This window comes from Spermophilus citellus (assembly GCF_964194105.1).
Source record: "Spermophilus citellus genome assembly, chromosome: 1".
Lineage (NCBI taxonomy): Eukaryota > Metazoa > Chordata > Mammalia > Rodentia > Sciuridae > Spermophilus > Spermophilus citellus.
Window position 1 is genome coordinate 157,821,824 of NC_138182.1, and position 26,548 is coordinate 157,848,371.

General features: G+C 37.0%; 1 protein-coding gene across 2 annotated transcripts in view; it reads left to right on the top strand.

Annotated features, from left to right (window-relative positions):
• Positions 1-26,548, top strand: part of FAF2 (Fas associated factor family member 2) — a 62,324-nt gene that overhangs the window by 20,636 nt on the left and 15,140 nt on the right. The window contains exons 2-4 of one of the 2 annotated variants that reach the window (XM_081307288.1): positions 16,490-16,558; positions 22,895-23,029; positions 26,267-26,343. In XM_081307288.1, coding sequence (XP_081163414.1) covers positions 16,490-16,558; positions 22,895-23,029; positions 26,267-26,343 — 281 coding nt within the window. The remainder of the gene's footprint in view (positions 1-16,489; positions 16,559-22,894; positions 23,030-26,266; positions 26,344-26,548) is intronic. The other variant, XM_081307289.1, reaches the window with a different exon arrangement.

Sequence of the window (26,548 nt, forward strand, 5' to 3'; positions counted from 1 at the left end):
AATACATATTACTGAGTGAAAGAAGCCAGTTAGAAAAGTCTGATTCCCAACTGTGACATTCTGGAAAAGGCAGAACTGTAGAGAATGTAAAGATCAATGGATGATCCCAGGAATGGAGGTCAGGGAGCGGGAATAATAGGTGAAGCAAAGAAGATTTTTAGGCAGAGCTATGCCCTATAACTCTTTATGATACTGCACCTGGCATTGTACATTTAGCAAAACCCATAAGAATGTACAACACAAAGAGTGACCCTAATGTAAACCATGGACCTTAGTTAACAATGATGTGCAGCCATAACAAATGGGTACCACCAATACAACATATTAATAATTGGGGGAAATGGGGAAAGGGGTGGGGGAAGGCCTATTGAGAACTCTGTATTTTCTGTTAAAATTTTCTGTAAACCTAGAACTGTGCTAAGAAATAAAATCTATTAAGTGAAAAAATAAATCTTTTCTTCCATTGTTCTGAGATGCTTACCATATCAGTATTAGATTTCAATCCATAGTTAGGACTGTTTCTAGTTTTCTTTTCTGTACCATTAGTCTTTGCATATATATGGCAACAATACTCTTTTGAATTAGGGATTGAATCTAGTGGCACTCTACCACTGAGCAACATTCCAGCACTTTTTATTTTTTATTTTGAAAAAGGGTCTTGCCCAGGCTAACTTTGAATTTATGGTCTTTCTGCCTCAGCCTCCCAAGTAGCTGTGATTAGAGCATGTGCCCCATGCCTGCCACAATATTACTTTTTTTTTTTTTTTTTTTTTTTTGGTTATGCTGGGGACTGAATCCAGGGCCTTGTGCATGTGAAGCAAGCACTCTACCAACTGAGCTACATCCCCAGCCCTCAACATTACTCTTAATTATAGAGGCTTGTAATATATTTCAATCCAGAAGGTTGTTACCCACCCCGCTTTGCCCCATTGCTCTTTGTTTTTAAGGTCCTCCTGGATTTTTTTTTTTTTTGGGGGGGGGGTACCAGGGATTGAACCCAGAGGCGCTTTACCACTGAATCACATACCCAGCCCTTTTCATATTTTATTTTGAGACAGGGTCTTGCTAAGTTGCTTAGGACCTCACCAAATTGCTGAGGCTGGCTTTGAACTTGGATCTTCCTGCCTCAGCCTCCCTAGCTGCTGGGATTACAGGCATGTACCAATGCGCTCATCTTATAGTCAACTTTTTAAAACTGTAATTTTATTGTATTTGTAAACTAACTTCAGGAGCTGGATTGACATTTTTGTATTGTTGAATCTTCCTATTCAAGAATATGGTTACATTCTGGGAATTTTTGATTCAGTAGTGCTAGCTGCCCCCCCATCTTTATTTTATACAAACATTTATGATCAAATTGGTTTAAGATTAGTGTTATTTCTTTAGGATGGGCTGGACATCAATGATTATGTCCTCTTCTAAGTATTTTAAGGAGTATTTCTGTACATAAAACATTAGTATAATTTCAGGTTTCTCTGAGTGGAGTATTCCCTGTACTATACATATTCTTTTAGATGTAGGTCTTTTTTTTTTTTTTGTAATTTTTTTTTAGTTGTGGATGGACACACAATATCTTTATTTTTATGTGGTGCTGAGGATTGAACCTAGTGCCTCACATATGTGAGGCAAACGTTTTACCACTGAGCTACAGCCCCAACCCAGAAGTAGGTCTTCTAAGGTAGTTCTTTTTTTAAAAAAAAATATTTTTATTTTTAGAGAGAGAGAGAGAGAATTTTTAATATTTATTTTTTAGTTTTCGGTGGACACAACATCTTTGTTGGTATGTGGTGCTGAGGATCGATCCCAGGCCGCATGCATGCCAGGCGAGCGCGCTACTGCTTGAGCCACATCCCCAGCCCTCTAAGGTAGTTCTTTTTTTTTTTTTTTTAACTTTATTTTATTTTTTTTTAAAGATAGTAGAATGAAACAGACATTATTTTTTTTTAAAGAGCGAGTGATAGAGGGAGAGAGAGAGAGAGAGAATTTTTTTTAATATTTATTTTTTAGTTCTCCGCGGACACAACATCTTTGTTGGTATGTGGTGCTGAGGATCGAACCCGGGCCGCACGCATGCCAGACGAGCGCGCTACCGCTTGAGCCACATCCCCAGCCCCTCTAAGGTAGTTCTTAATAAAGATTTATTTAATTTTGTCAGTTTTCTTTTGGGCCACCTGAGCATCATTGCGTACATTCAAGAACTCTAGTTGTGGTTTCCTCAGCATTATATTTTTGCTTAAAGTGAGAAGCAAAAATGAAGTAGTATAGTTTATAAAATTAAAAATTGGTAACTGCTTTTGCTTGTGTGTACATTAAAAATATTAAAAACACTTCCTCCACCCCACCAGAGACTGAACCTAGGGGGTATTTAATCACTGAGCTACAACTCCAGCCTTTTTTGTTTTGAGATAGGGTCTCACTGAGTTGCTGAGGCTGGCTTTGAACTTATGATCCTCCTGCCACAGTCTCCCAAGCAGCTAGGATTACAGGCATTTGGCACCATGCCCAGTTTAAAAATACTATCTTTAATAAGAGTTCCAGAAATGATAAATAGCAGAAATCCCCATAAACACTTTAAGGGCCTGAGGGCTTTGGGCTTCCCCACTAATAAAATTTTAAAAAATTTCTCACAGTCCTGGAATATATATGGAAAGTTTTGTTTCTTTCTTTTTTTTTTTTTTAACACAGTACTGGGGATGAAACCCAGTGATGCTTTACCACTGAACTAAATCCCAGCCCCTTTATTTTTGTTTTTTGTTTTGAGACAGGGTTTCAATTTCTGACCCTCCAGCTTCAGTCTCCTAAGTAGCTGGGATTACAGGTGTGGGTTACTACTACACCCCCATGAGAAAAGTTTTTATGCTAAATATCAGGCCACACACACACACCCCCTCCTCCCCCCCCCCCCCCCCCCCGCTTGGTACTAGGCATTTAATCCAGACGTGCTTTACCACTTAGCTACATTTCCATTACTTATTTTTATTTTGAGACAGTGTTCCATTGAGTTACTTAGTGCCTCACTAAATTGCTGAGGCTGGCCTTGAACTTGTTGATCCTCCTGCTTCAACCTCCTGAGTTGCTGGGATTACAGTTATATACCACTACACTTTATTAACAAATGTCTTTTTAATATGTCCTTCATCTACCTACCTACCTACCTACCTTCCTTCCTTCCTTCCTTCCTTCCTTCCTTCCTTCCTTCCTTCCTTCCTCTCTCTCTCTCTCTCTCTCTCTCTCTCTTTCTCTCTTTTTCTCTCTTTTTCTCTCTTTTCTCTCTTTTCTTTCTTTCTTTGCTGGAGATTGAACCCAAGGCCTTGTGCATGTGAGGCAAGCACTCTACCAACTGAGCTATATCCCCAGTCCCTTCATGTTTCTTAGTAATAATAATAGCTAACCTCTGTCAAGACTGTATTCTTCATTTTTACAATGCAAACATTTAAGTACTTTTTGTTTACACTTTACCAATGAGGAAAGTAAACACAAGATTCTAAGGTTACCAAAGTAGTTAATGTAGAAATAGAAAGCAGTATTTTTTTTTTCTTTCTCTCTTTTGGGAATTGAATCCAGGGGTGCTCTACCACTGAGCTGCATCCCCAGTCCTTATTTTTATTTTGAGACAGGGTTTCGCTAAGTTGCCTGGGCTAGCCTCAAACCTTCGGTCCTCCTGCCTCAGCCTCCTGAGTACCTGGATTACAGGCATGTGTCACCTGGCTCAGCTGAAAAGGAAAGATTATTGAAGACCGTGTCCTTCTACCTTTCCAGCAAAGGTCAACCACTTATTCCATGTATTCTTAATTGTTCAGATAAAAGATATTATGGATTTCTTGGAAATATTCATTCATGTGGGTTTTGTGTGTGTTTGTGGTATATGGATGTATGTATGTTTTATTCTGTTTTAAGGTGTTGGGGATTGAACCTAGGGCCTCACATATGCTAGGCAAAGTACTCTCGCATTGAGTGACACATCCCCAGCCCTTGTGTAGATTCCCCCTGCCCCATTTTACTTATTCAGTCTTTTTTTCCCCCCTTAGGCAGTTTTTAATGTAGATTTATATGTTTGCCTATAAAACATCTCCACATACATAATGTAATTTGGTTTAAATAAGTTATCAAATATTTAAGATTCTAGTATGTGGGTATGGTTATCTCCTGATTCACACAGGACATTTAGTTGACATCTTGTGATGATCTAAATCAGTGATTTCCACTTTGATTCTAAGTGAAAACTTGTCAAGCGATGTCAGTAGAGTTCCTAAAAAGATCTTTCCTGTGTAGGGTGTGAGGTTAAATTTATTTTTCAAAGAAGGACCTTTTAAAACCTTTTAAAAGATTATATTGCAGATTTCCAAAAGGGGAAATTGTTGTACAACATTTTCTAGTCTTATTTGACCCCAAAGCCCTTTGGTTATAGAGCAAAACTATTTTAACATGTGTTGATTCTGGGCATAAAGGAGAACAACTTTAAGTACATCTTTGAGCTTTTATTCAGCTACAGATAAGGACATTAAAGAAATTGAATTTTTTGCTGGAAATGTAGCTCAGTGATAGAGTGCTTACCTGTCATATATGAAACCGTGGGTTCAAACACCAGTATTCTCCCTCCACCCTGCCCACCCCCAAAAAAAAAAAAAAATCAAGAAACTGACGTTTTCTAAATTGAAAATTTGTTGTTTTCAAACATGAACTTATCAAATAATAATTGGAGGTATCATGGCACAAGAGAGGACTCAGACTTTGGAGGTAGTTTTCTAGGTTTCAGTCTCAACTTCACTACTTATCACTATCTGTGTATTCTTAGAAAAGGTTCATAGCTTTTTGAATTCTTGGCTTTCTCAGTGCTGAAAAAAGGGTTTTGATGTTTACAAAGCTTATTACATAGTAATAGGTGCTTGTATAGCAATAATAAGCACCTATTACTATGTCATTATACATAGTGGGAGTTGCTGGTAATTAATTTGGGAAACCAGTAATTTAATGTGAATAATAAAGATCTGTATATAAGAATTTTAGTTACAGCCAAGCACATGGTGCACACCTGTAATTTGGGAGGCTGAGGCAGGAGAATTGAAAATTCAAAGCCAGCCTCAATAACTTTGTGAGGCCCTAGTCAACTTAGTGAGACCCTGTCTCAAAATTAAAAATTAAAAAGGGCTGGGGATTTAGATTAGTGGGAAAGTACTCAAGGGGACAATCTCCAGTATAAATAAATATATATATATATATATATATATATATATATATATATATATATATATATACACACACACACACACACATATACATACATACACACACACACACACACACCCATATATATTTTTTTCATGTTTATTTATTTATTTTTATCAGGGCTCAGCTGTGGTTACTTTTAGCATGGACTTTTTCTGTTTCTCCTCCATGCATGGTGGTGCATGCCTATAATCCCAGCTACTCATGAGGCTAAGGCAGGAGGATTGCAACCTTGAGGCCAGTGTAGCCAATTTAGGAAGACCCATCTCAAAAATAAACAGGGCTGTGGATGTAACTCAGTGGTAAAGCACTCCTGGATTCAGTTCCTAGTACCACATAAGGCATAGTGCCTGTTACATAAAGCAAAGCCAAATTGTCTACATGGTAGAAAGGGAAAAACAAAGATCCCCTGGTTTTGCCAAGTTTCTCTCTGGGCATAGTTGAAAACAAAGCTTAAAATGTGCATCCTCAATAAGCTCGACCTAGCAAGCCAATTGGAATTTGGAGAACTTACATCTCAACTGAGATTTCCACACCACCCCCCTTCCGTTTTGTTTTTGTATAAACAGTTGAGATATGAAAAGAGAAACACTTCTTGGGAAAGTTATTATGCCCTAGTTACCCAATGCCTGTCAAAACACTTGATTAAGACATCCTGTTAAATAGGGTGTGGTGGCATACTCCTGTAATTCCAGCAGTTTGGGAAGCAGAGGCGGGAGACTAGCAAGTTAAAAACCAGCCTCAGCAATTTAGTGAGTCTAAGCAACTTAGAGAGACCCTGTCTCAAAATAAAAGGGGCTGGTTAAATGCCTCTGGATTTGATCCCTGGTAGAAAACAAAACAAAACATGGTGATTATACACATACCACCTAATGTGACCATCCTTGGATCATAGTTTGGCAAGAGATAGCTCAGGGATTACAATGTTTCAAAATTGGTTGCCAGGTGATTGATGTCCTCTTATCTTTTGACTTGAGAGAGGAGATAGTTAAGACCAAGACTAGATGGTATAGGCTAGGGTTATAGAATAGTTCAGAACCCTTTCCCAGTTTTGCCTATGGATTGGGGTTGTTTTTGTTTTTATTTTTTCCCCAAGGTAAATACTGCCCTTCTGCCTATAATGCTATTATCAGTTATACTTTTATACGCAGTATTCTCCCAAATCCTTAGGAGGTCAGTTCATTGAAGGGTAGTTACCTCTGAGGGGATATGAAAGGGGGAAAAGATGGAGCAAAGGATATTTCTCAGACATTTGGATGAACTGCCCAGTGGGGGATGTATGGCAGCAGTTGGTGACATTTGACACTTTTCCCTAAGAAATTAGAGGGAGAAAGAGATTCCAAATTTAAGCTCTATTTCCTATTACATCTGTTCTGTCCAGTGCTGTTTGTACCTTAGATATCAGTAGATCTGAATGTAAATCACATCTACTCTGAAGAGCAAAGCAGTAGGAGAAATTGGAGATTTGACCAACTTATAGTGAGGACCAATCCAATCTTTTTTTAAAATTAATTTCTTTTTCACTTGTTTGTTTATTTATTTATTTATTGAATGTGGTGCTGAGGATCAATCCCAGGGTCTTGCACATGCAAGGCGAGCGCTCTAACATTGAACCACAACCCCAGCCCCAAGGACCAATCTTTTAAAAAAATATATTTTTCATTGTAGATGGACACAATACCTTTATTTTGTTTATTTAGTTTTTTTTTTTTTTTTTATGTGATTCTGGGGATCAAACCCAGTGCCTCATGCCTGGTAGGCAAGTGTTCTACCATTGATCCACAACTCCAGCCCATGAACACCAATTTTATACCCAAACGGGTGTGGGATGTTTACATATTCTTTTTTAAAAAATTCATTATTCTCAATTTGTAATGGACACAACAACAATATTTGTCTCACGGATAGTTGAGGAAAATATTGTGAACGTAGGAATAAATTAGTAATAATAGTAAGAAGAATAATGTTTAAGAAAATATAGAAAAGTAGCCAGGTATGATGGCTCATGCCTGTAATCCCAGCAACCTGGGAGGCTTAGGCAGGAAGGTCTCAAATTTGAGGCCGCCTTTAGCAAGACATAGTCTTAAAAAAAGAAAGAAAGAACTGGGGATATAACATCCCTGGGTTCAGTAACAAAAATAAATGAGAAAGGTAAAGTTTCAAAACAAGTTATTTGGGTGATAGAGAATTTATTTAGTTACTCAAACATTTCCTGTTGCAAGGCATTATGCTAGGTTTTGGGAATATAAAGATAAATAAGTTTTTTTTCTAAGGGAAAAAAAATTTGCAGGGCTAGGGTTTAGCTCAGTGTTAGAGTACATGCCTAGGACATGCAAAGCCCTGGGTTTAATCTCCAGCACCCCCCAAAAAATTACTTTTTAAAAGAGAATTACCTATTGGACTCTAAAGAAAGTACTTTGGGAGGAGCTTGAAATCTGTGACCAAGGTAATTAAGTTAAATGTTCCCTCCTCTTTGTTTTATTTCTCTTCCAGAAATGCTAATAGCCAAACTTTGTTATTGCTTAGGCAAGAATTGGTAGCAGAGATAATGGAATTATCTCCTGCCAAAACTACAGTGGACTTTCTTTCTGAACAAAGTTGGCATTGCAAAACTCTTGTACTGAAATGAGAATGGATATTGTGCTGGAGACACACTCAGGTTTTAACTCAAATTAAAACCAGCCCTATCCAGTGTAAATTGGAATAGTTTTTTCACATGCATTAAAAATACCAGAGTGTTGTAGTGTACACGTGTAATCCCAGTGACTTGGGAAACTGAGGCAGGGGGATCCCAAGTTTGAGCCAGTCTGGGTAACTTAGCAAGACCTTGTCTCAAAGTAAAAAATGCTGGAGATATAGCTAAGATATAGTAAGAGTGCCTCTGGGTTCAATCCCCAGAACTATAGATAGATAAATAATTATGGCATAGAAGGGAGCAAATATCTTTAACCAGTTTCCCCCAATAATTAAAAAAAATGAATATGGAGAAGAGGTTGAGTCAAAATCCTAAATCCTTATTTTGGAGTGTGGGGAACTGGAAGGAAATATACTAAAATGTAAACCATTGAATTACTGTATTATTAGTGGTTGGGACTACTTTCTTAGTATTTAAACAACTTTGTCTTTGTGTGAGGGTGGGCATGAGCAACATCCCCAATCCTTTTTTTTTCTTATTTTGAGATGGGGTCTCATTAAGTTGCCCAGCCTGGCCTTGAACTTGGGATCCTCCTGCCTTATCCTCCTGAGTTGCTGGGATTACAGATGTTGGCCATCCTGCCAGGCTTCCTACCTATCAAGAATTTAAAAACAGTTTTATTTTACCATAAATGTTTCTAACAAAGATGAATAAAATTGTCCTAACAGTTTTCCCTTTTTTGTTTTTTTTTTGTTTTTTTTTTTTTTTTTTTTTTTTGCTGGTATTTTGCTCTTTTTCATGCCCTGTGTAATTAATTTTTCATGTGCAACCAGAATAGCTTTTTAAATAGTGTACATATGATTATGCCACTTCCATTGAATTTGAAATTATGGCTTTGGATTTAGTGATTCTCATCCCTAGTTGCATATTAGAATTACCTGGAAATTCCAGACCCCTACAGAAAAAAATTACCTAGGCTAGGTAGTCTTCAGAGAATTTGAATAAACTGCTTAGGGTCTTTTTTTTTTTTTTTTTTTTTAATCTACTCAAGTGCTTCTGATATGCAGGCAAGATTGAGAACGCTTCCCTTAGATGAATGATCTCTCCTCTGTCTACTTCTCAGACCTTATCTGCCAACTTCCCATGCTTGTTCAGTCTCATAGGTTTCCTCCTCTCAAAAGTTATGTTGTCTGTCTTTCCCTCCCTTCCTTTTTTTGCATTGCTGGATATTGAACTCTGGGCGTCATACATGCTAGGCAAGCACTTTCACCCTCCAGTCCTATTTATTCTTTTTTTTTTTTTTTTTTTTTTTTTTTTGTACTAGGAATTGAATCCAGGGGCATTTATCCATTGAGCCACATTCCAACCCTTTATTATTATTATTTTCATATTACCTTTATTCTATTTATTTATTTTTATGTGTTGCTGAGGATTGAACTTAGGGCTGCACACGTGCTAGGCAAGTGCTCTACCATTGAGCTACAGCCCCAGCCCACACCCTTTTTCTTTTTATTTTTTGGTACCAGGGATTGAACCCAGGGGTGCTTAATCATTGAATCACATCCCCTCCCTTTTTTACTTTTTGAGACAGGTTCTCATTAAGTTGCTTAGGGCCTCCATAAAGTAACTGAAGCTGGCTTTAAACTTACATTCTCCTGCCTCAGCCTCCTGAGCTGCTAGGATTATAGGTGTATGCAGAGTACCTGGCTTATTTATTTTATTTTATTTTATTTTATTTATTTTTAAAGACTTTTTTTTTTTTTTTAGAGAGAGAGAGAGAGAGAGAGAATTTTTTTTTAATATTTATTTTTTAGTTCTCGGCGGACACAACATCTTTGTTGGTATGTGGTGCTGAGGATCGAACCCAGGCCGCACGCATACCAGGTGAGCGCGCTACTGCTTGAGCCACATCCCCAGCCCCATTATTTTTTTATTTTGAAACAAGATTTCCCTCAATTTCCCAAGCTGGCTTCAAACTTGAGATCCTCCTATTTCATTCAGCTTCTGTGTTTGGTTTTTACCTAATGTCCTTTTTTGTTTCAGGATTCCATCTAAATTATTATATTCAGTAGTCACATCTTAAGCTCCTCTTGGTTATGACAGTTTTTAGGACTTTCTTTGATTTTGATAACTTTGACAATTTTCAGGAATACATGTCAGGTTGTTGTATGTCCTCTGGTTGACATTTGGCTAAAGTTATATATTTTGGGGAGGAAGACCACAGGGGTAAAACACTGTTTTTATTACATCATATTTAGAGTACATAGTATTCAACAAAATTTAACACTGTTGATTATTTACCTGAGTGAGGTAGTGCTTATCAGTTTATCCACTGTAAAGTTAATATTCCCTATTCCGTTTTCCACACTGTATTTTTTGGAAAAAAGTCACTACATATTGGGAAAGACTAGGAAGTTATGCTTTAGTTTGAAGGTAAAGTATCTACCTAAGTTATTTGAAATTCTTCTGTACAGGATATTTGTCTCTTCTCCTCCATTTATTTATTCAATCATGTATTTGTGCCAGAGATGTTTATTTTGTACTTTGATTTAGATTTAGGTGGACACAATATCTTTATTTTATTTTTATGTGGTGCTGAGGATTGAACCCAGTGCCTCATGCATGCTAAGTGAGCACTGTACCCCTGAGTCATGACCCCAGCCCCTATGGGGTCTTTTTCAATTGACTACTGTATCCCTTTGACATAGACATTATAGTTTTTTTGTTTTATTTTTTGAGTACTTCCTTAATTCTCAGCATTATAATTTTATCCACCTTCATTTACATATTTGCTGCAGTTCTTTAGTTAGCCTTTTCTGCAAGGAACCCTGTTTCCTTTTATTGGAGAATGGTATTAGAAAATCAGATCTGGGGGCTGGGTCTGTAGCTCAGTGGCAGAGTGCTTGCCTTGCACATGTGAGGTGCTGGATTCGATCCTTAGCACCACATAAATATAAAACAAATAAAGAAAAAACTACATAAAAAATAAGATCTGGGTATTAGTTGTGTACATAGGGCCTCAAAGCTGACAGCAAGGAGGCTAAAGTGTAACCATGTGCATCTGTATTAAGCTAAGCATGAGCCAGGTATGGTGGTACACATGTAATCCCAGCAGTTCAGGAGGCTGAGGCAGAATGATCTCAAATTCATGGTCAGCCTCAGCAACTTAGTGAATACTTGGATTTATTTATTTAGTTAGTTGTAGATGGACCCAATATCTTTATTTATTTTTATGCGGTGTTGAGGATGGAACTCAGACCCTCACATGTGCTAGGCAAGCAAGTGCTCTACCACTGAGCTACAACGCAGCCCTGAATACTTGGATTTAAATAAAAATAAACAGGGCTGGGGATATCTAGATAAGTGGTAAAGTGCCCCTGGTTCAAAACCCAGTAGCAAAAAAGAAAAGCTCAACATGAATTGGTACAGATGTCTGTATTATCACATAGATCATTCCAGCTTTCTCTCTTTGGTTTTTTCTCTCTCTGTAAGCTCACTCTTCAACAGTGAAAAATCTGGCTCTCACAATCTATCATATATTTACTTATTTGTTCAGTTTCAATATACATATATAGATTCAGCAGCTTCAGATTAATACAGAGTCCTATGGAAGACTCTTAGTGCTTATTTGTAGTACCTGTTGCCTTTTGTCTTAGATTCTAGTCATTTCAAAGTTACTTAGGTCAGCACCTTTTCTACACCTGCTTCAGTGAGGTTGTTTAATTTATTTGAAGTACAATTAGATTATTTTTTTAAATATTTATTTATTTTTTCTTAGTTCTCGGCGGACACAACATCTTTGTTTGTATGTGGTGCTGAGGATCGAACCCGGGCCGCACGCACGCCAGGCGAGCGCGCTACCGCTTGAGCCACATCCCCAGCCCCACAATTAGATTATTTCATCACAGTTTGTACTCCATCCAGAAATCACCTGGCATCCTATATGATTTCTTTAATTTACATACATTAAGATTCACGCTATGAAGTTAGTTAAGTTTTGATAAATGCAAAGTGTCACACATCTATTTGTCTTAGAATTTTTACATTTGTTGTCCTTTTGCCTGGAATAGTCTTCCCACATATTGCCCCATGGTTACCCCTTTATCTTTCATTCCCTTCTGTGCTCCATGGGGAGGCCTTCCTTGGGCATTCAACCTAAAGGACTCTCCAAACAAAATGAAAAATTGTATTCATTTAATTTCTCCTCTCTCTCTCTTTCTCTGTATTGTTTGGTCAATCTCCCTCTACTAAGATACAAATTTAGTGAGAGCAGGGACTTTTCTGTTTCCTGAATATTTAAAATACTGGGTCAGTAAAAATATCTTGATGTATGAATGAATAATCCTGTCCTAGGTGTGTCTAGTCTTATTCCTAGTCATGGTTTCATGATTAATAGTATCTGAAAGCAGATTTGTTCAATTCAGCTTTCTGATTATCTGCCTCTCTACTTACAAAAGGGATTTGCTTGCAGATTAGATTATTTCAGTATATTGAAAATGTGCAATTACTTTATTCTCTCCTACATGTTGATAACCCTTTTTAAAAAATATGTTTTAATAAGAGACTTAAAATCTTTGTTCCAGGGTTGAGGTGTATCTCAGGGATAGAGTATTTGCTGAGATCAAGGACCTGAGTTCAATCCATGGTACTTCAAAAACAAATGTCTCTGCTCATACTTGGAATTGCATATTAATAACCACTGACTTCCTAGTCCTGCTATAATTAGAATCAGTTGAGGAATTAAAAAAAAAAAAAAAAAGGTTAGCTGAGGGACAAAGTACTATTTCCTGACTAGGAAAATTCTACAATTTTGTATTTTTAACATGTAGTCTGGCATCTAATTATTTGAACATTTGGTGTTTCAGAATCCCACTGGGGGTACTGGGGTTATGGCTCAGTGGTAGAGCACTTGCCTAGCTATGTGTGAGGCACTGGGTTCTTTCCTCAGTACCATATAAAAATAAATAAATAAAGGTATTGTGTCCATCTACAACTAAAAAAAAAAAAAGAAAAAATAATAAATCCCACTGGGACTGAGGGTAGTTCAGTAGTAGAGCCCTTGCCTACATTCATGAGGCCCTAAAATCCATCCCCAGCACTTTAAAAAAAAAATTCAGTATATGGTTATACAGTGAGATTTTATGATAATTTCTAGAAGAATTCAGTTTATTACTACTATTGAAACATACACACAAAATCTTTTTAATTTGCACTAACTTTCTGTAACTGTTTAAGCTCTTTCTATTGGCTAGGTGCTAGGGAATATCATAAGTGAATCATGGACACTGCTTTCAAGGAACCTGCACCCTTTGAGAAGGCAGTAGCATGGATGTAAATAATTATAGTAGAAAATAGAAAACAATTTTGGTATTTTAGGTAGGGAGTGGTCCTTCAGACTCCTGTGAGAAGGTAAAATTAGAGTTTCATTTCTTTTTAAAAAATATTTTTAAAGTTGTAATTGGACCCAATACCTTTATTTTATTTATTTTTATGTGGTGCTGAGCGCCTTGCAAGTGCTAGGCAAGTGCTTTACTGCTGAGCTACAACCCCAGCCCGTGGAGTTTCATTCCTTTTTGTTGTTGTTGCACTGGGGATTGAACCCAGGAGTACAGTACCTCTGAATTATATCTCCAACCCTTTTTATTTTATTTTTGAGATAAAGGTTTCGCTGAGTTGTTCAGGCTGACCTCAAACTTGTGATTTTCCTGTCTCAGCCTCTTGAGACACAGGAATTACAGACATGAGTCAGTGCACCCAACTATAGTCTAATTCTTAAAGAGAATACGCAGTGAGAGAGAGGACATGGAAGTCCTTTATATGGACTGTAATGTAGGAAATTGAAAAGTAAGGGAGGGCCTGTCACAAGCCAGAAAGAAGATCATTGCCAAAATGGAAAAAGGCCTGGAATGGTCAGGAGATAAAATCCAGATTGTCAGAGCTATTGAAGCCATCATTTCTTAACAGAGTTGTATAGCTATTATACTTTCTAAATTTTAGTATTGGAGTTTTTAATAGTAATTCAAACATTAAACATTTTTAATTAGAAAGTTTATTTATCACTTGTGAATTTTAAAAAAACAAACAATTATAGCAAGGCATGGTGGTGCATGTCTGTAATCCCAGCAACTCAGGAGGGTAAGGCAAGAGGATCGCAAGTTCAGTGCCAACCTAGGCAATTTAGCAAACCCCCATCTCAAAAAATAAAAGGGGCTGGGGATGTGGCAGAGGATCCCTGGGTCAATACCCAGCACCAAATAAATAAATAAGTCCTGAAAAATCCAAGCTTTAGTGTTTTTGTTTTTTCAAGCTCTGTAAAGGATATCAAGTCCAAATTAAACCCCTCATGCTGTAAATAAAGGAAAATAAATTCCAGAATGTTTTAAAATATGTCTGTCCATGAATATGGAGAGCAAAATCAAGCAAGAACTTGAGTCTTATGACTAGTTAATCTATGTCAACGTATTCTTGTCTGGTTGAGATCGCTCTTTGTCCTGATGATTGTCAGTTATCAAGAGAAGTTTCATGAGGATATAGACTTTTTACCTCATTTCTCTAGCCCTTAGACATTATATACTTGCTATACAGAATAGGCACACAGTAGGCATTTGTTGAATGAAAAGGTGAATGGATGGAAAGATAAGACGCCTATAGTGATCGTTGAAGGAAGGCTAGGGTTTAGCTCACTGGATATCATATATGCAATGAACTGTTAGATTTAATAAGTATTGGGCATCTGAAGGGAAACTTTTTGGATGGGGGGCAGCACTAGAGACTGAACCCAGGGCCTTGTGCATGCTAGGAAAGCACCCTACCACTGAGCTGCACCCCCGGCCCCCTCAAGGCAATTATTGAGGGAAATAACCTAGAAAGCCAGATTGGGTTCACATTATAGAAACACTTAAATCCGGGCTAAGGATTTTGGAATTAGTACTTTCATTTAAATAACAAAAATAACTTGAAATTATTTCAACTGACTATTCAAAGGTTTTGAACAAAGGAGTAATGAACACAAACACACTAAATACACAGGAATAAGAACCAAAAGGAAAGAGAGAAATTAAATTATTGACAGTTGATTTGAGGTGTTATGAAAGGTTAATTAAAGATTCTGGCTGTGAAAATGGAAATGTTACAGATGTAAGATAAATGGAAAATGGAACTGTCAAAACTTGTTTACTGATGAAGTATGGCAAGGTGATGTTGAGGTTTCGAGATTTTTTTTTTCCATTTTTTGTGATAATGGGGATTGGATTGAACTCAGAGCCTCCTGTATGCTAATCAAGTGCTTTACCACTGAGGTCTATCCCCATCCCCTTTTATTTTATTTGGAGACAAGATCTTCCTGAATTGCCTAGGCTATTCAAAACTTTTTATCCTCCTACTTCAGTTTCTCTAATGCTGGGATTGTAATTGTGTGCCACCACACCCAGCCAGATGTCTTCTGTCTAGATGTTTTTGTGGTATCACTAACAGATACAGTAATTTTAATGGGTGGATTTGAGTGAGGTACTGGTGCCTTGTCTTTTTTTTTTTTTTTTTTAATATTTATTTTTTTTTGCTTCTCGGCGGACACAACATCTTTGTTGTTATGTGGTGCTGAGGATCGAACCTGGGCCGCACGCATGCCAGGCGAGCGCGCTACCACTTGAGCCACATCCCCAGCCCTGGTGCCTTGTCTTGGTGGATGTGGTGAGTGGGCTACTGGAAGTGTGTTGCTAAGAATTGGAAGAAATAGTGGGCCCAGAGATTGTACTAGCAGTTCTACATAGAAAGGATGCTTGAAGGTTGGGGATTGAATAAGATTGCCAAAGAGAGAGACAAAAACCAAGGATACATCCTTAGGAAATTACATTTAGAGGGATAAGAAGAAGAGGAACCAGAGAAGGAGTTTTGGTCAGGGTCTAGTTGAAACCTTAGAATAGTCTGAGGAGAGTGGGGGAAAACATCTGAATTACAGATTCTTTTTCATAAAAAGCTTTATACAGTTCATATTGAAGCTATTTATAAAGTGATATAAATTAAGGAAAGGCATAGCATTTTGCAGGAAAACTGCATTATATCATTATATATTAAAATCAGAATAGTTGTTTACCTTTAAAAAATATTTTGCTAGACCCAGAGGTTGACGAAATATTTAAAATTTTAACTTGAATTTGAGTGAGAAAATTTGATTTTAATCACTAGTTCTCTTTAATTGAAAGCCTTGAAGTTTTAGAAATTCTGTGAGTCTATAATATTAATTTTGGGGCGGGGGGGTTACTGGGAATTGAACCCAGGGATGCTTAACCCACTGAGCCACATCCCCAGACTTTTTTTTTTTTTTTTATTTTATTTAGAGCCAGAGATTCACTGAGTTACTTAGGGCCTCGCAGAGTTGCGAAGGCTGGCTTTGAACTTGTGATCCTTCTGTCTTATCCTCCCAAGTCCCTGGGATTGCACATGTGCACCACTGTGCCTGGCCTAGATAAATTTTTAATCAAAGTTTTACCATGCTTTAAACATCTACCTTAAACATTTAGTGCATTTTCCTATCATTATTCAATAAGGATTCCTTTGGGGTAAAAGTGCTCCAAACAAAAAGTAAGTACTATTGATTTTTTCTTAAGTAACTTTTATCTTTCTTTTTAGGATCTGACTGGCATAGAATCTATGGATCAATGTCGCCATACTTTGGAACAGCATAACTGGAACATAGAGGTATAATAGGATTTGTTCTAAGCTTATTCCATTTGTTGTCCTGGTCTGACAAAGAATCAACAATATGTGTTTTTCCATGTCAGGAACCTTTCCCTGAAATTAAAGGTGTGGGAAATGGAGAAAGCCTGTCAAAAATGTATGAGATCATAAATGGTGAAGAAATTCCATACTCTTATTCCCTTCTTAGGTTTTCTTAATAGCTGTTTGAGAAAACTATTATATTTTTATATTTGGTGTTTAACCAGATACTTTAATGTGAACCTTCTTATTATATATTTTGTAGCTTATTCTTTTGGGTTTTCCAGGTGATCATGTCATTTGCAGCTCAGTGATTTTTTTTTTTTCATTACTTGCATCTTTTGTTTCTTTTATTTGATTATGAATTGGCTAGAACTTTAGAATATTGTCTAAATCATCAATGGTAGTAGCAAACATCTGTTCTGTCATGTTTCTGATATTGTATTATCAGTTGTTGCTTTGAGTTAGATTCATCAGAACGTAAACTTTATGAGAGCAGAGGATTTTTGTTTGTTTGTTTTTTCTAGGTTTTTTTTTTTGTGTGTGTGTGTGTGTGTGTAGTGTTAGGGATCGAACCCAGGGCCTAGTGCATGCAAGGCAAGCACTCTACCAACTGAGCTATGTCCCCAGCCCTCTTCTAGTTTTACTAACTGCTTTGTTCCCAGCATATATAACACTGAGCTTGGCACATCATGGACTCTCAATAAATATCTGTTGACTAAATCTATTCTTAGAATATTAATGCTACAAAGCATTAATACTATAGACTTATTAATATTATAGACTCATGCCTATAATCCCAGCAACTCGGGAGGCTAAGACAGGAGGATCAAAAGTTGAAGGCCAGCCGTGGCAAGTTAGTTAGACCTGTCTCAAAATAAAAATTTTAAAAGGGCTGGGCATGCAGCTCCATGTTAGAGTACCTCTGCACTGAAAAGGAAAAGCTATGTACATGTTACACACCCACATAGGCAAAAGGTTTCAAAAAGCATAAAGAAGAAATCTATCACCTATAAACCACTTTATGTACAGATATTGTTATATTTTAGTGTATTTTCTTTCTGACTCTCTATTGAAATGACTGTATGGATTTTTTAAAAATAGACTATTTTTAAAATATATTTTAGTTGTCAATGCACCTTTATTTTATTTATTTATATGTGGTGCTGAGAATCGAACCCAGTGCTTCACCCATGCTAGGCAAGTGCTCTACCAATGATCCACAACTCTAGCCCTTTGAAATGACTATATGGATTTATATATAATTTTTTGAGATAGGATTGTGCAATATTTGCAGTTTTTTCACTTTAATCTATTTTAGTAGCTTGTAAAATTAATAGACAAAATATATAAAAATAATTTTAATTTTTCAAAAGTTCAAAGAAAGCCTAAGATAAAGTATCAAAGAAATTCCATTAGTATCACTTTCCTACCAGTTTCTTAGTCCTGCTTTCCTGACACTGCCATGTTAACTATCTTCCCCCATCCCCACCCTTTGTACTGGAGAGCAATTTAACCCAGGGGCACTTTGCCACTGAACCATATCCCCAACTCTTTTTATTTTTTATTTTGAGACAGGGTTTCACCAAGTTTCCTAAGCTGACCTTGACTCAAGAACCTCCTACCTCAGCCTCCTCAGTCAGAGGGATTACTGGTGTGTGCCACCATACCCAGCTAACAATTTCTTTTGATTCTGTCCAGATATTATTAATGCCCATCTAAAAATATATTTTTTTGAGAATTTTCTTAATATTTTTTTTTTTTTTTTAGTTTTCGGCAAACACAACATCTTTATTTGTATGTGGTGCTGAGGATCGAACCCAGGCTGCACGCATGCTAGGCAAGCGCGCTACCGCTTGAGCCACATTCCCAGCCCCTAAAAGTATTTTTGTTATATATTTCCTATATAGATCAGAGCTTTTTCCAAAGTGAACTGGAGTTTTAGTTTATAGATACTAATGAAGTTTATTAATTTATTTTTAAGACAGTTCATTATATGTTGGACTGGGGGTACATAGTTTTGCCTAGTATGCATGAGGCCCTGATTTTGATTCCCACTACCACAAAAACAATAACAACGAAAACTCTATTAAAATTACTTTTGCTGGGCGCAGTGGCGCATGCACGCTTATAATCCCAGTGGCTCAGGAGGCTAAGACAGGAGGATCGTGGGTTCAAAGCCAGCCTCAGCAATGATGAGGTGTAAGCAACTGAGTGAGACCCTGTTTCTAAATAAAATACAAAATAGGGCTGGGGAGGTGGCTTAGGGGTTGAGTGCCTCCCCAGTACAAAAAAAAAAAAAAAAAAAGAAAGAAAGAAAAAAACACTTTTATAAAAGATAACTATGTTACTGAGTGCTGTGGAGCACACCAGTAATCCCAGCAATTTGAGAATGAGCAGGAAGGTTGCAAATTGGAGGCCAGCTTCAGCAACTTAGCAAGACCCTGTCTCAAAATAATAAATAAGTTTGATGATGTAGTTCAGTGGTAAAGTTCCCTTAGGTTCCATCTCATATTCACAGACTTGTACAGTTACCTTCACAATCAATTTTAAAACATTTTCATAAAAATATTTTAGATCATTTAGAAGATTACCCCAAAAAGAAACCCCATACTCTTTAGCTATTACTTTCTGCCCATCCACCCCTAACTAGTCTACTTTCTGTGTATAGATTTCTTTTTTCTAAACTTTCATATGAATAGAATCAGAGCATGTGGTCTCTTGTGACTGACTTATATCAAGGTTCATCTTGTAGCTTGTATCAGTACTCATTCCTTTTTATGGTCAAAAAATATTCCCAATGGGCTGGGGGTGTAACTTTGCTGGAGTGCTTGTCTAACATGCACAAGACCCTGGGTTTAATCCTTAGTACCACCAAAAAAAAAAAAAAAAAAAAATTCCTTTGTGTAGATATATTACCTCTTAGTCCAGTCATCCACTACAACAAAATATCATAACCTGGAAGGCTTATAAACAAAAGAAATTTATGTCTTATGCTGGAAAAATGAAGGCACTAACTGTCTAGTAAGAATCCATTTTCTGGTTCACATGTGACACTTTCTTACTGTAGTTTCACATGGTGGAAGGGGTAGGCAGCTGTCTAGGGCTTCTTTTAAAAGTCACTAATCCTGGACTGGGGATATAGCTCAGTTGGTAGAGTGCTTGCCTCACATGCACAAGGCCCTGGATTCAGTCCCCAGCACCACCAAAAAAAAAAAAAAAACAGTCACTAATCTTAATCATGAGTCCTACCACACTGGTTGTTAGGTTTTGATATAGGAAAATTGGGGAGGGTGGTTTACAAAAATGCAGACCATAGCACCACAATATTTTCATTCATCATTTGATTGATATTTGGGTTTTTCCATTTTGGGCTGTTAATAATGTTGCAGTGAATTAGTATGCAAGTTTTTGTGTGAATGTATATTTTTAGTTTTCTTGAGTATATACTTAGAAGTAGAATTTGTTGGGCCATATGGTAACTATTGAAGACCTGCTAGACTGTTTTCAAAATGTACCATTTTAATTTCCAACAGTAATGTATGAATGTCCCAATTTATCCATAGCTTACCAATACTTGTTAGCATCTTTTCACTTTTAGCCATTCTAAGGGGTATGAGATAGTATTTCATTGTGTTGTTTTTTAAAAAAATATTTTTTTAGTTGTCAATGGACCTTTATTTTTTTTTATTTGTTCATATGCAGTGCTGAGAATTGAACCCAGTGCCTCACACATTGTAAGCAAGGGCTCTATCACCAAGCTACAACTCCAGCCCTTAGTGTGGTTTTGATTTGCATTTTCCTAATGACTGAAATGATGCCGAGTATCTTTTTTTTTTTTTTTAATAATTTATTTTGGAATGTAACATGAGTTGCCCCTTTCTTTTCTTTTTCTTTTTTTTTTTTTTTTTTTTTTTGGTATGAGGATTGAACTCAGGGGCCCTCAACCACTGAGCCACATTCCCAGCCCTATTTTGTATTTTATTCAGAGACAGGGTTTCAGGGAGTTGCTTAGCACCTCACTGTTGCTGAGGCTAGCTTTGAACTCCTGTCTAGCCTCCTGTGTGATCCTCCTGTCTAGCCTCCCAAACTGCTGAGATTACAGGCGTGCCCTACCATCCCTGATAGTATCGAGTATCTTTATGTATGTTCTTGTTAACCATTTATAAATCTGCAAAAATGTCTTTGCTTATTTTTAAACTAGATTATTTGTCTTTGGTGTTGAGTTGCAAGAATTCTCTATATTCTGGATACTTGATCCTTGTCAGACATGATTTGGTAAATATTTTTTCCAATTTTTTAAGTTTGTTTTTTATTTTCTGGAGAGTGTCTTTAGATGCATAAAAGTTTTTCATTTTGATAAAGAGATGTTTTTCTACTTTTTTCCTTTGTTGCTTATGCTTTTGGTGTCAAATCTAAGATAACATGGCCTAATCCATGTTCATTGTTTTCTTTAACGGGGCTGGGGATGTAGTTCAGCGGCAAAGTACTTGCTTAACCTGTGAGGCACTGGGTTCAATTCAGCACCACATAAAAATAAATAAATAAAAATGCATTCTGTCTATCTACAACTAAAAAAATTTTTTTTTTAATTTAAAATTTCAGGGCTCAGGTTGTGGCTCAGTGGTAGAGCACTCGCCTAGCTTGTGTGAGACCCTGGGTTTGATCCTTAGCACTACATAAAGAAATAAATAAAGGTTTTGTGTCCATCTACTACTAAAAAATATTTTTAAAAAAAATTTAAATTTCAACCAGGCATAGTGGCACACACCTTTAATTCCAGCTACTCAGGAGGCCAAGGCAGGAGAATTGCAAATTCAAGGCCAGTCTGGGCAACTTAGTGAGACCCTGTCTCAGAACAAAAAATAGGATGGACTGGAAGTGCAGCTTGGCGGTAGAGAACGCTTGGTGAGCCCTAGCACCACAAAAATAAAAAATGTGGAAAAAAATTTCAAAATTTTAATTCTTATACTTAGGTCTTAATGTGTTTTGAGTTAAATTTTGTGCATAGTTTAGGTTTAGGGGTTCAATTTCTTTTGCATGTGGCTAAGTAGTTAAACCAGCCCCATCTGCTTAAAGAGTATTTTTCCCCCACTGAATTGTAAAACTAGGAGAATGTCTGAAATTAGCCAAACCACACAGTTTAAAACCGGCTGTCAAGTTTAGAGGATACATGGCCTTCCAAGGCCTTACTCCCCATTCTGACACCAACTGCAAGTTCAAAGTATTTCAGAAATCATCCTGGGGTTTGATAATTCACTAGAACTCATGTAAGTTGTTACACTCGTGGTTACAGTTTATTAAAGGGAACTGATACAAATTAAAATCAGTTAAAGAGACACAAAGGGCAGAGTCTCAAAGGGTTCCAAATGTAAAACTTGCATACTCCTCTCTTATGGAATCAGGATGTATTACCATCCTGGCACACGTGTTTTGCAATATACCTGAAGTTTTGTCAACTAGTTGTGGTCTGGAATGTTGAGGGTTTTTTTGGGGGGTGGGGATGGGGGGGGCTTCATCACAAAAGCATAATTGATTTAATTACTTACGTGGTTGAACTCAGTGTCCAATTGACTAATAACCAAGTTACTCAAAGGCCCCACCCTAAGTCACATGGTGTTTCTTTCTGGCGTGGCCAATCTTCACCCCAAGACTATTGGGTGAGGCAGTTCTAACTACAACCCACAAACAAAAAGGTACTTCTATGAGATATGGCATAGATTACCTCCCAAGATACCAGACATTTCATTGGGTATGGCCAAATTTTTTACTACTCTGGGATAGCCCCCTTTTCAAGGGCAGAATTGAGATGAGAATGAGTTTTTAAAATTACCTTCATTTTGCACATAAGGAATCTGAGGCTTATAAATTGAGTGCCTTTTCTGAATGATGAAGCTAGGGTACAGACCTATGCCAAAGTCCTACAATCAGATGCCACTCATCAGAACTGCTCCATTGCACAACTCCAGGGGCTGTATACACTGTGTTGTTCCCTGTTAATGGCTTTTTTTGGGATTGTACAGTGAAGCACCTTGTATCCCAGCTCCCTTGAATAATATATACCATCTGACTAAAAGCATTATACTTGCTGCATTGATATAGCTTTCAGACAAGTTCTCTGTTTTTTTTTTTTGTTGTTGTTGTTGTTTGTTTGTTTGTTTGTTTTTGTTGTTGTTTTTTAACCAGGTTTGAAAATATACTACTCAGATCACCTTTGTGTAATGATCATTCTGTTTTAAAACACCCAATGGTTGCCTCATCTCTTCTGGGTTGATGTGAACATCATTGAAACTCTTGCTGTTCTGTTTTCCTTCTCAGGCTGCTGTACAAGACAGGCTGAATGAGCAAGAGGGTGTACCCAGTGTTTTCAACCCACCTCCATCCCGACCCCTACAGGTTAATACTGCTGACCACAGGATCTACAGCTATGTTGTCTCAAGACCACAACCAAGGGCAAGTTACTTTGTAGTTGGCATTTCCCCCTTTGTGATTTTATAAATTCATTCCCTTGATTCTTTTGATCTCTGTTTGGTAGGAGTGAAAGAAATATTCAGAATGTGAACATGTTAGCTAGACCTGGGGCCCTTGGTAGATTTAGTGAAATATAATTTTATTTGATTTTTAAATAAATTAATTAACATAGAAATTATCCCTTTTTTTGTTGTTGTTCTTTGCCAGTTATTTGGAGTGTTTTCTGTGCCTTGTTTTGAATATCTCAATGGGTTCATTTACTTGTGTAAAATTGTTTACTACACATTTAATAGATCACCCACTTTTAAATTAGAATCTCTTGACCAAGTTCTTTGTTGCTTCAGTTAATTTCAGCTACTTTTGAGAAAGTGTTTGGAATCCATTGAAGTCCTCTACCACATCTTCAAAGTTAATATTGAAGGGTTAATAAGCAAAGAGGAGTTTCACTTAAGTTTGACAGGCATTTAAGAGCTCCAGTAACCTGGTATTTGGGGGGGGGGGTGTCTAGAGGTGGATTCCCATTTCAAATTTTAATTTCTCAACAGTCTAGTTAGGGAAGTCATATATATATATATAAAATATTTATTTATTGATAATGAACTCCATAGAACTTCTTGGAATTTCTCTTTCTTGAGATTACATCCACTTCTTACACATGCATTCAGAATCCTAAGAAAGCATCCCCTTTAACCTTGGAGCTGTAGACTTTACTCTGTCATCATACTTTTGTGGAGTACTTGATATTTTTTAATATGTTTTTGGGTTTTGGTACTAGAGATTAAACCCAGGGGTGCTTTACCACTGAGCTACATCCATCCCCCGTCCTTCTTATTTTTTACTTAAGTTGCCCAGGCTGGCCTTGAACTTGGGATCCTCCTTCCTCAGCTGGGATTACAGGTGTGTGCCACTATACCCAGCAGAATACTTGATGTTTTAAAATTAGAGTTTAGGCAGGAGGATCATGAGTTCAAGGCCAGTCTGGGCAACATAGCAGAACTCTGTCTAAATAGATAAATACAGTCAGTACTGTTTAAGTACAGTAGTTCATCATTATCCTTGAAGGATAGATTTCAAGACCTCTAGTAGATGTCTAAAACTACCAATGGTACCAAACCTTGAACATCTTCCATCTTTTTTGCGGGGGGAGCTCCTGGGGATTGAACCCAGGGGTACTCTACCACTGAACTACACATAGTCCTTTATTTTTATTTTGAGACAGGGTCTCGCTAAATTTCTGAAACTGGCCTCAAACTTGATGATCCTCTTGCCTTAGCCTCCCTGGTTGTTGTCTTTTCCATCTTACCTAAGCACCTATCACATACTATGGATGTAACTTTCTCTTTTTTCTTCTTCTTTTTTTTTTTTTTTTTTTTTTTTTTTTTGGTGGTACTGGGGATTAGACTTGGGGCCTCACACATGCTAGGCAACTGCTGTACTCCTTGCAGCAGTAAATTTTGCAGTTTGTGGTACAACAGCAAAACTAGCATGGATTTTTTTTTCCTTCACAATTTCATGAATAAAGATTTGTTCTTACCATATACCTTAGCAACCTCAGCATAGAATATTTTTCTCTTTCTTATTTATGCCTTTTTACTTAAAGGAAACAGCTTCTAATTTTTTTTGACATATCCAGATTGGCAACATCACTAATAATTTGCTTTGGGGCTATTATCAAGTAAAGTAGGGGCTACTTTAACACAAGCACTGCATTACCTTGACAGTTAATCTGATGATTAAGATGGCTACTCATTGACTAATGGGTAGATACAATGTACAGTACACTGAACAAAGGGGCAATTCATATCCTGGGTGGGATGGAGTAGGGTAGAGTGAGATTTTTATCACAATAAGAACAGCATGCACTTTAAAACTTATGAATTCTTTATTTCTGAATTTTCCATTTAATATCTTCAAATCTTGGTTGACTATATAGGTAACTGAAACTGCAAAAAGTAAAACTGTGGATAAAGAGGAGGGCAGCTACCATACTTGTTTTAAGATATTCTGAGGTAGAAGAGTATAGATTCCTAAAGAATTATATAACTCATAGAGTAGTTCTGTGTATGCCCAGTGTTTCTCTATCTTGCTTTAGGCTTACTAGGTATTTGAGACCCTAATGTCAACTGTGGGGCTCCAGAGTTCCCTGGCTGTCTCAGGTTAGCACAATATGATATCTGAGCAGTGCTTTGTAATCTACAGAGCCCTGTATGTTTACTAGTTAATAATAACAACAGTAATAATCATATTAATATTTAGTATTAATACTAAGCCTATCAGCCATATGAGGATTTGTTATTGTGGTAATATACTTATCATTTACATACAAATGTCCAAGTAGATCTTTCTATATCTACATACTATATATATACATACTATATATATATATATATATATATATCTAGAAAGAAAAGAATGAGTATTATTATTTAGAGAGGCAAACTTATGGTTGAATTTGATAGCCAGTGGAAGTAGCTGCAGGAAGAGTGTTAAAGGAGATTTAAGACAAAGTCAGGTAAAAAAAAAAGAAAAGCAATAGTATTAAATGGAATGAGATCAAAGGCCGGAGCATTTGAGAAGGACAAGGTTTAAAAAAAAAAAAGTAAGGTAGCCCAGCATGTGGCATATACCTGTAATGCCAGCTACTTGGAGGGCTGAGGCAGGAGGATCACAAGTTTAAGACCAGGGGCTGGGGATGTGGCTCAAGCGGTAGCGTGCTCGCCTGGCATGCATGCGGCCCAGGTTCGATCCTCAGCACCACATACAAACAAAGATGTTGTGTCCGCCGATAACTAAAAAATAAATATTAAAAAATTCTCTCTCTCTCTCTCTCCCCCACTCTCTCTAAAAAAAAAAAAAAAAAAAAAAAAACAAATTTAAGACCAGCCTGGGCTCTCATTAAGTTTAATGACACTGACTCAAAAAGAAAATTTAAAAAGAGCTGGGGACACAGCTCTTTGTAAATAGTGCTTGCCTAGCATGCACAAGGCCTTGGCTTTAATCCCTAGTACCCTGCACATGCGTGCATGCCCCCCAAATCCCCTGCCACAGACACACACACACAAACACACAAGGAGAAGGTGATGAGGAAGAGGGGAAGAGGAGTATCATAGTGGGGGAAATCACATGAAAGGATAAAAAAGTGCAAAAATTTGAACTAGCTATTTTGTAAGTTATTAGAGATTGGAAGAATAGTCTCTAACTTTGTTTTTGGAATTTCAGGGGCTGCTTGGATGGGGTTATTACTTGATAATGCTTCCATTCCGGTTTACCTATTATACGATACTTGATATATTTAGGTATGTACCTCTATATTTATGTATTAATAACAACAGTGTAGACCTTGGGACTGAAGCTTAGATGAGCATAAATTTTATGCTTTTATCAATTTTGACTTGCCAGTTTGTTATCAGATTGAATATTCTTCCTGAACTTTTACTGTAGTTTAAAATATTTTAAATTGTTCAAGCATAGTTGCAGATGTTATATAATGGAATTGTTTTA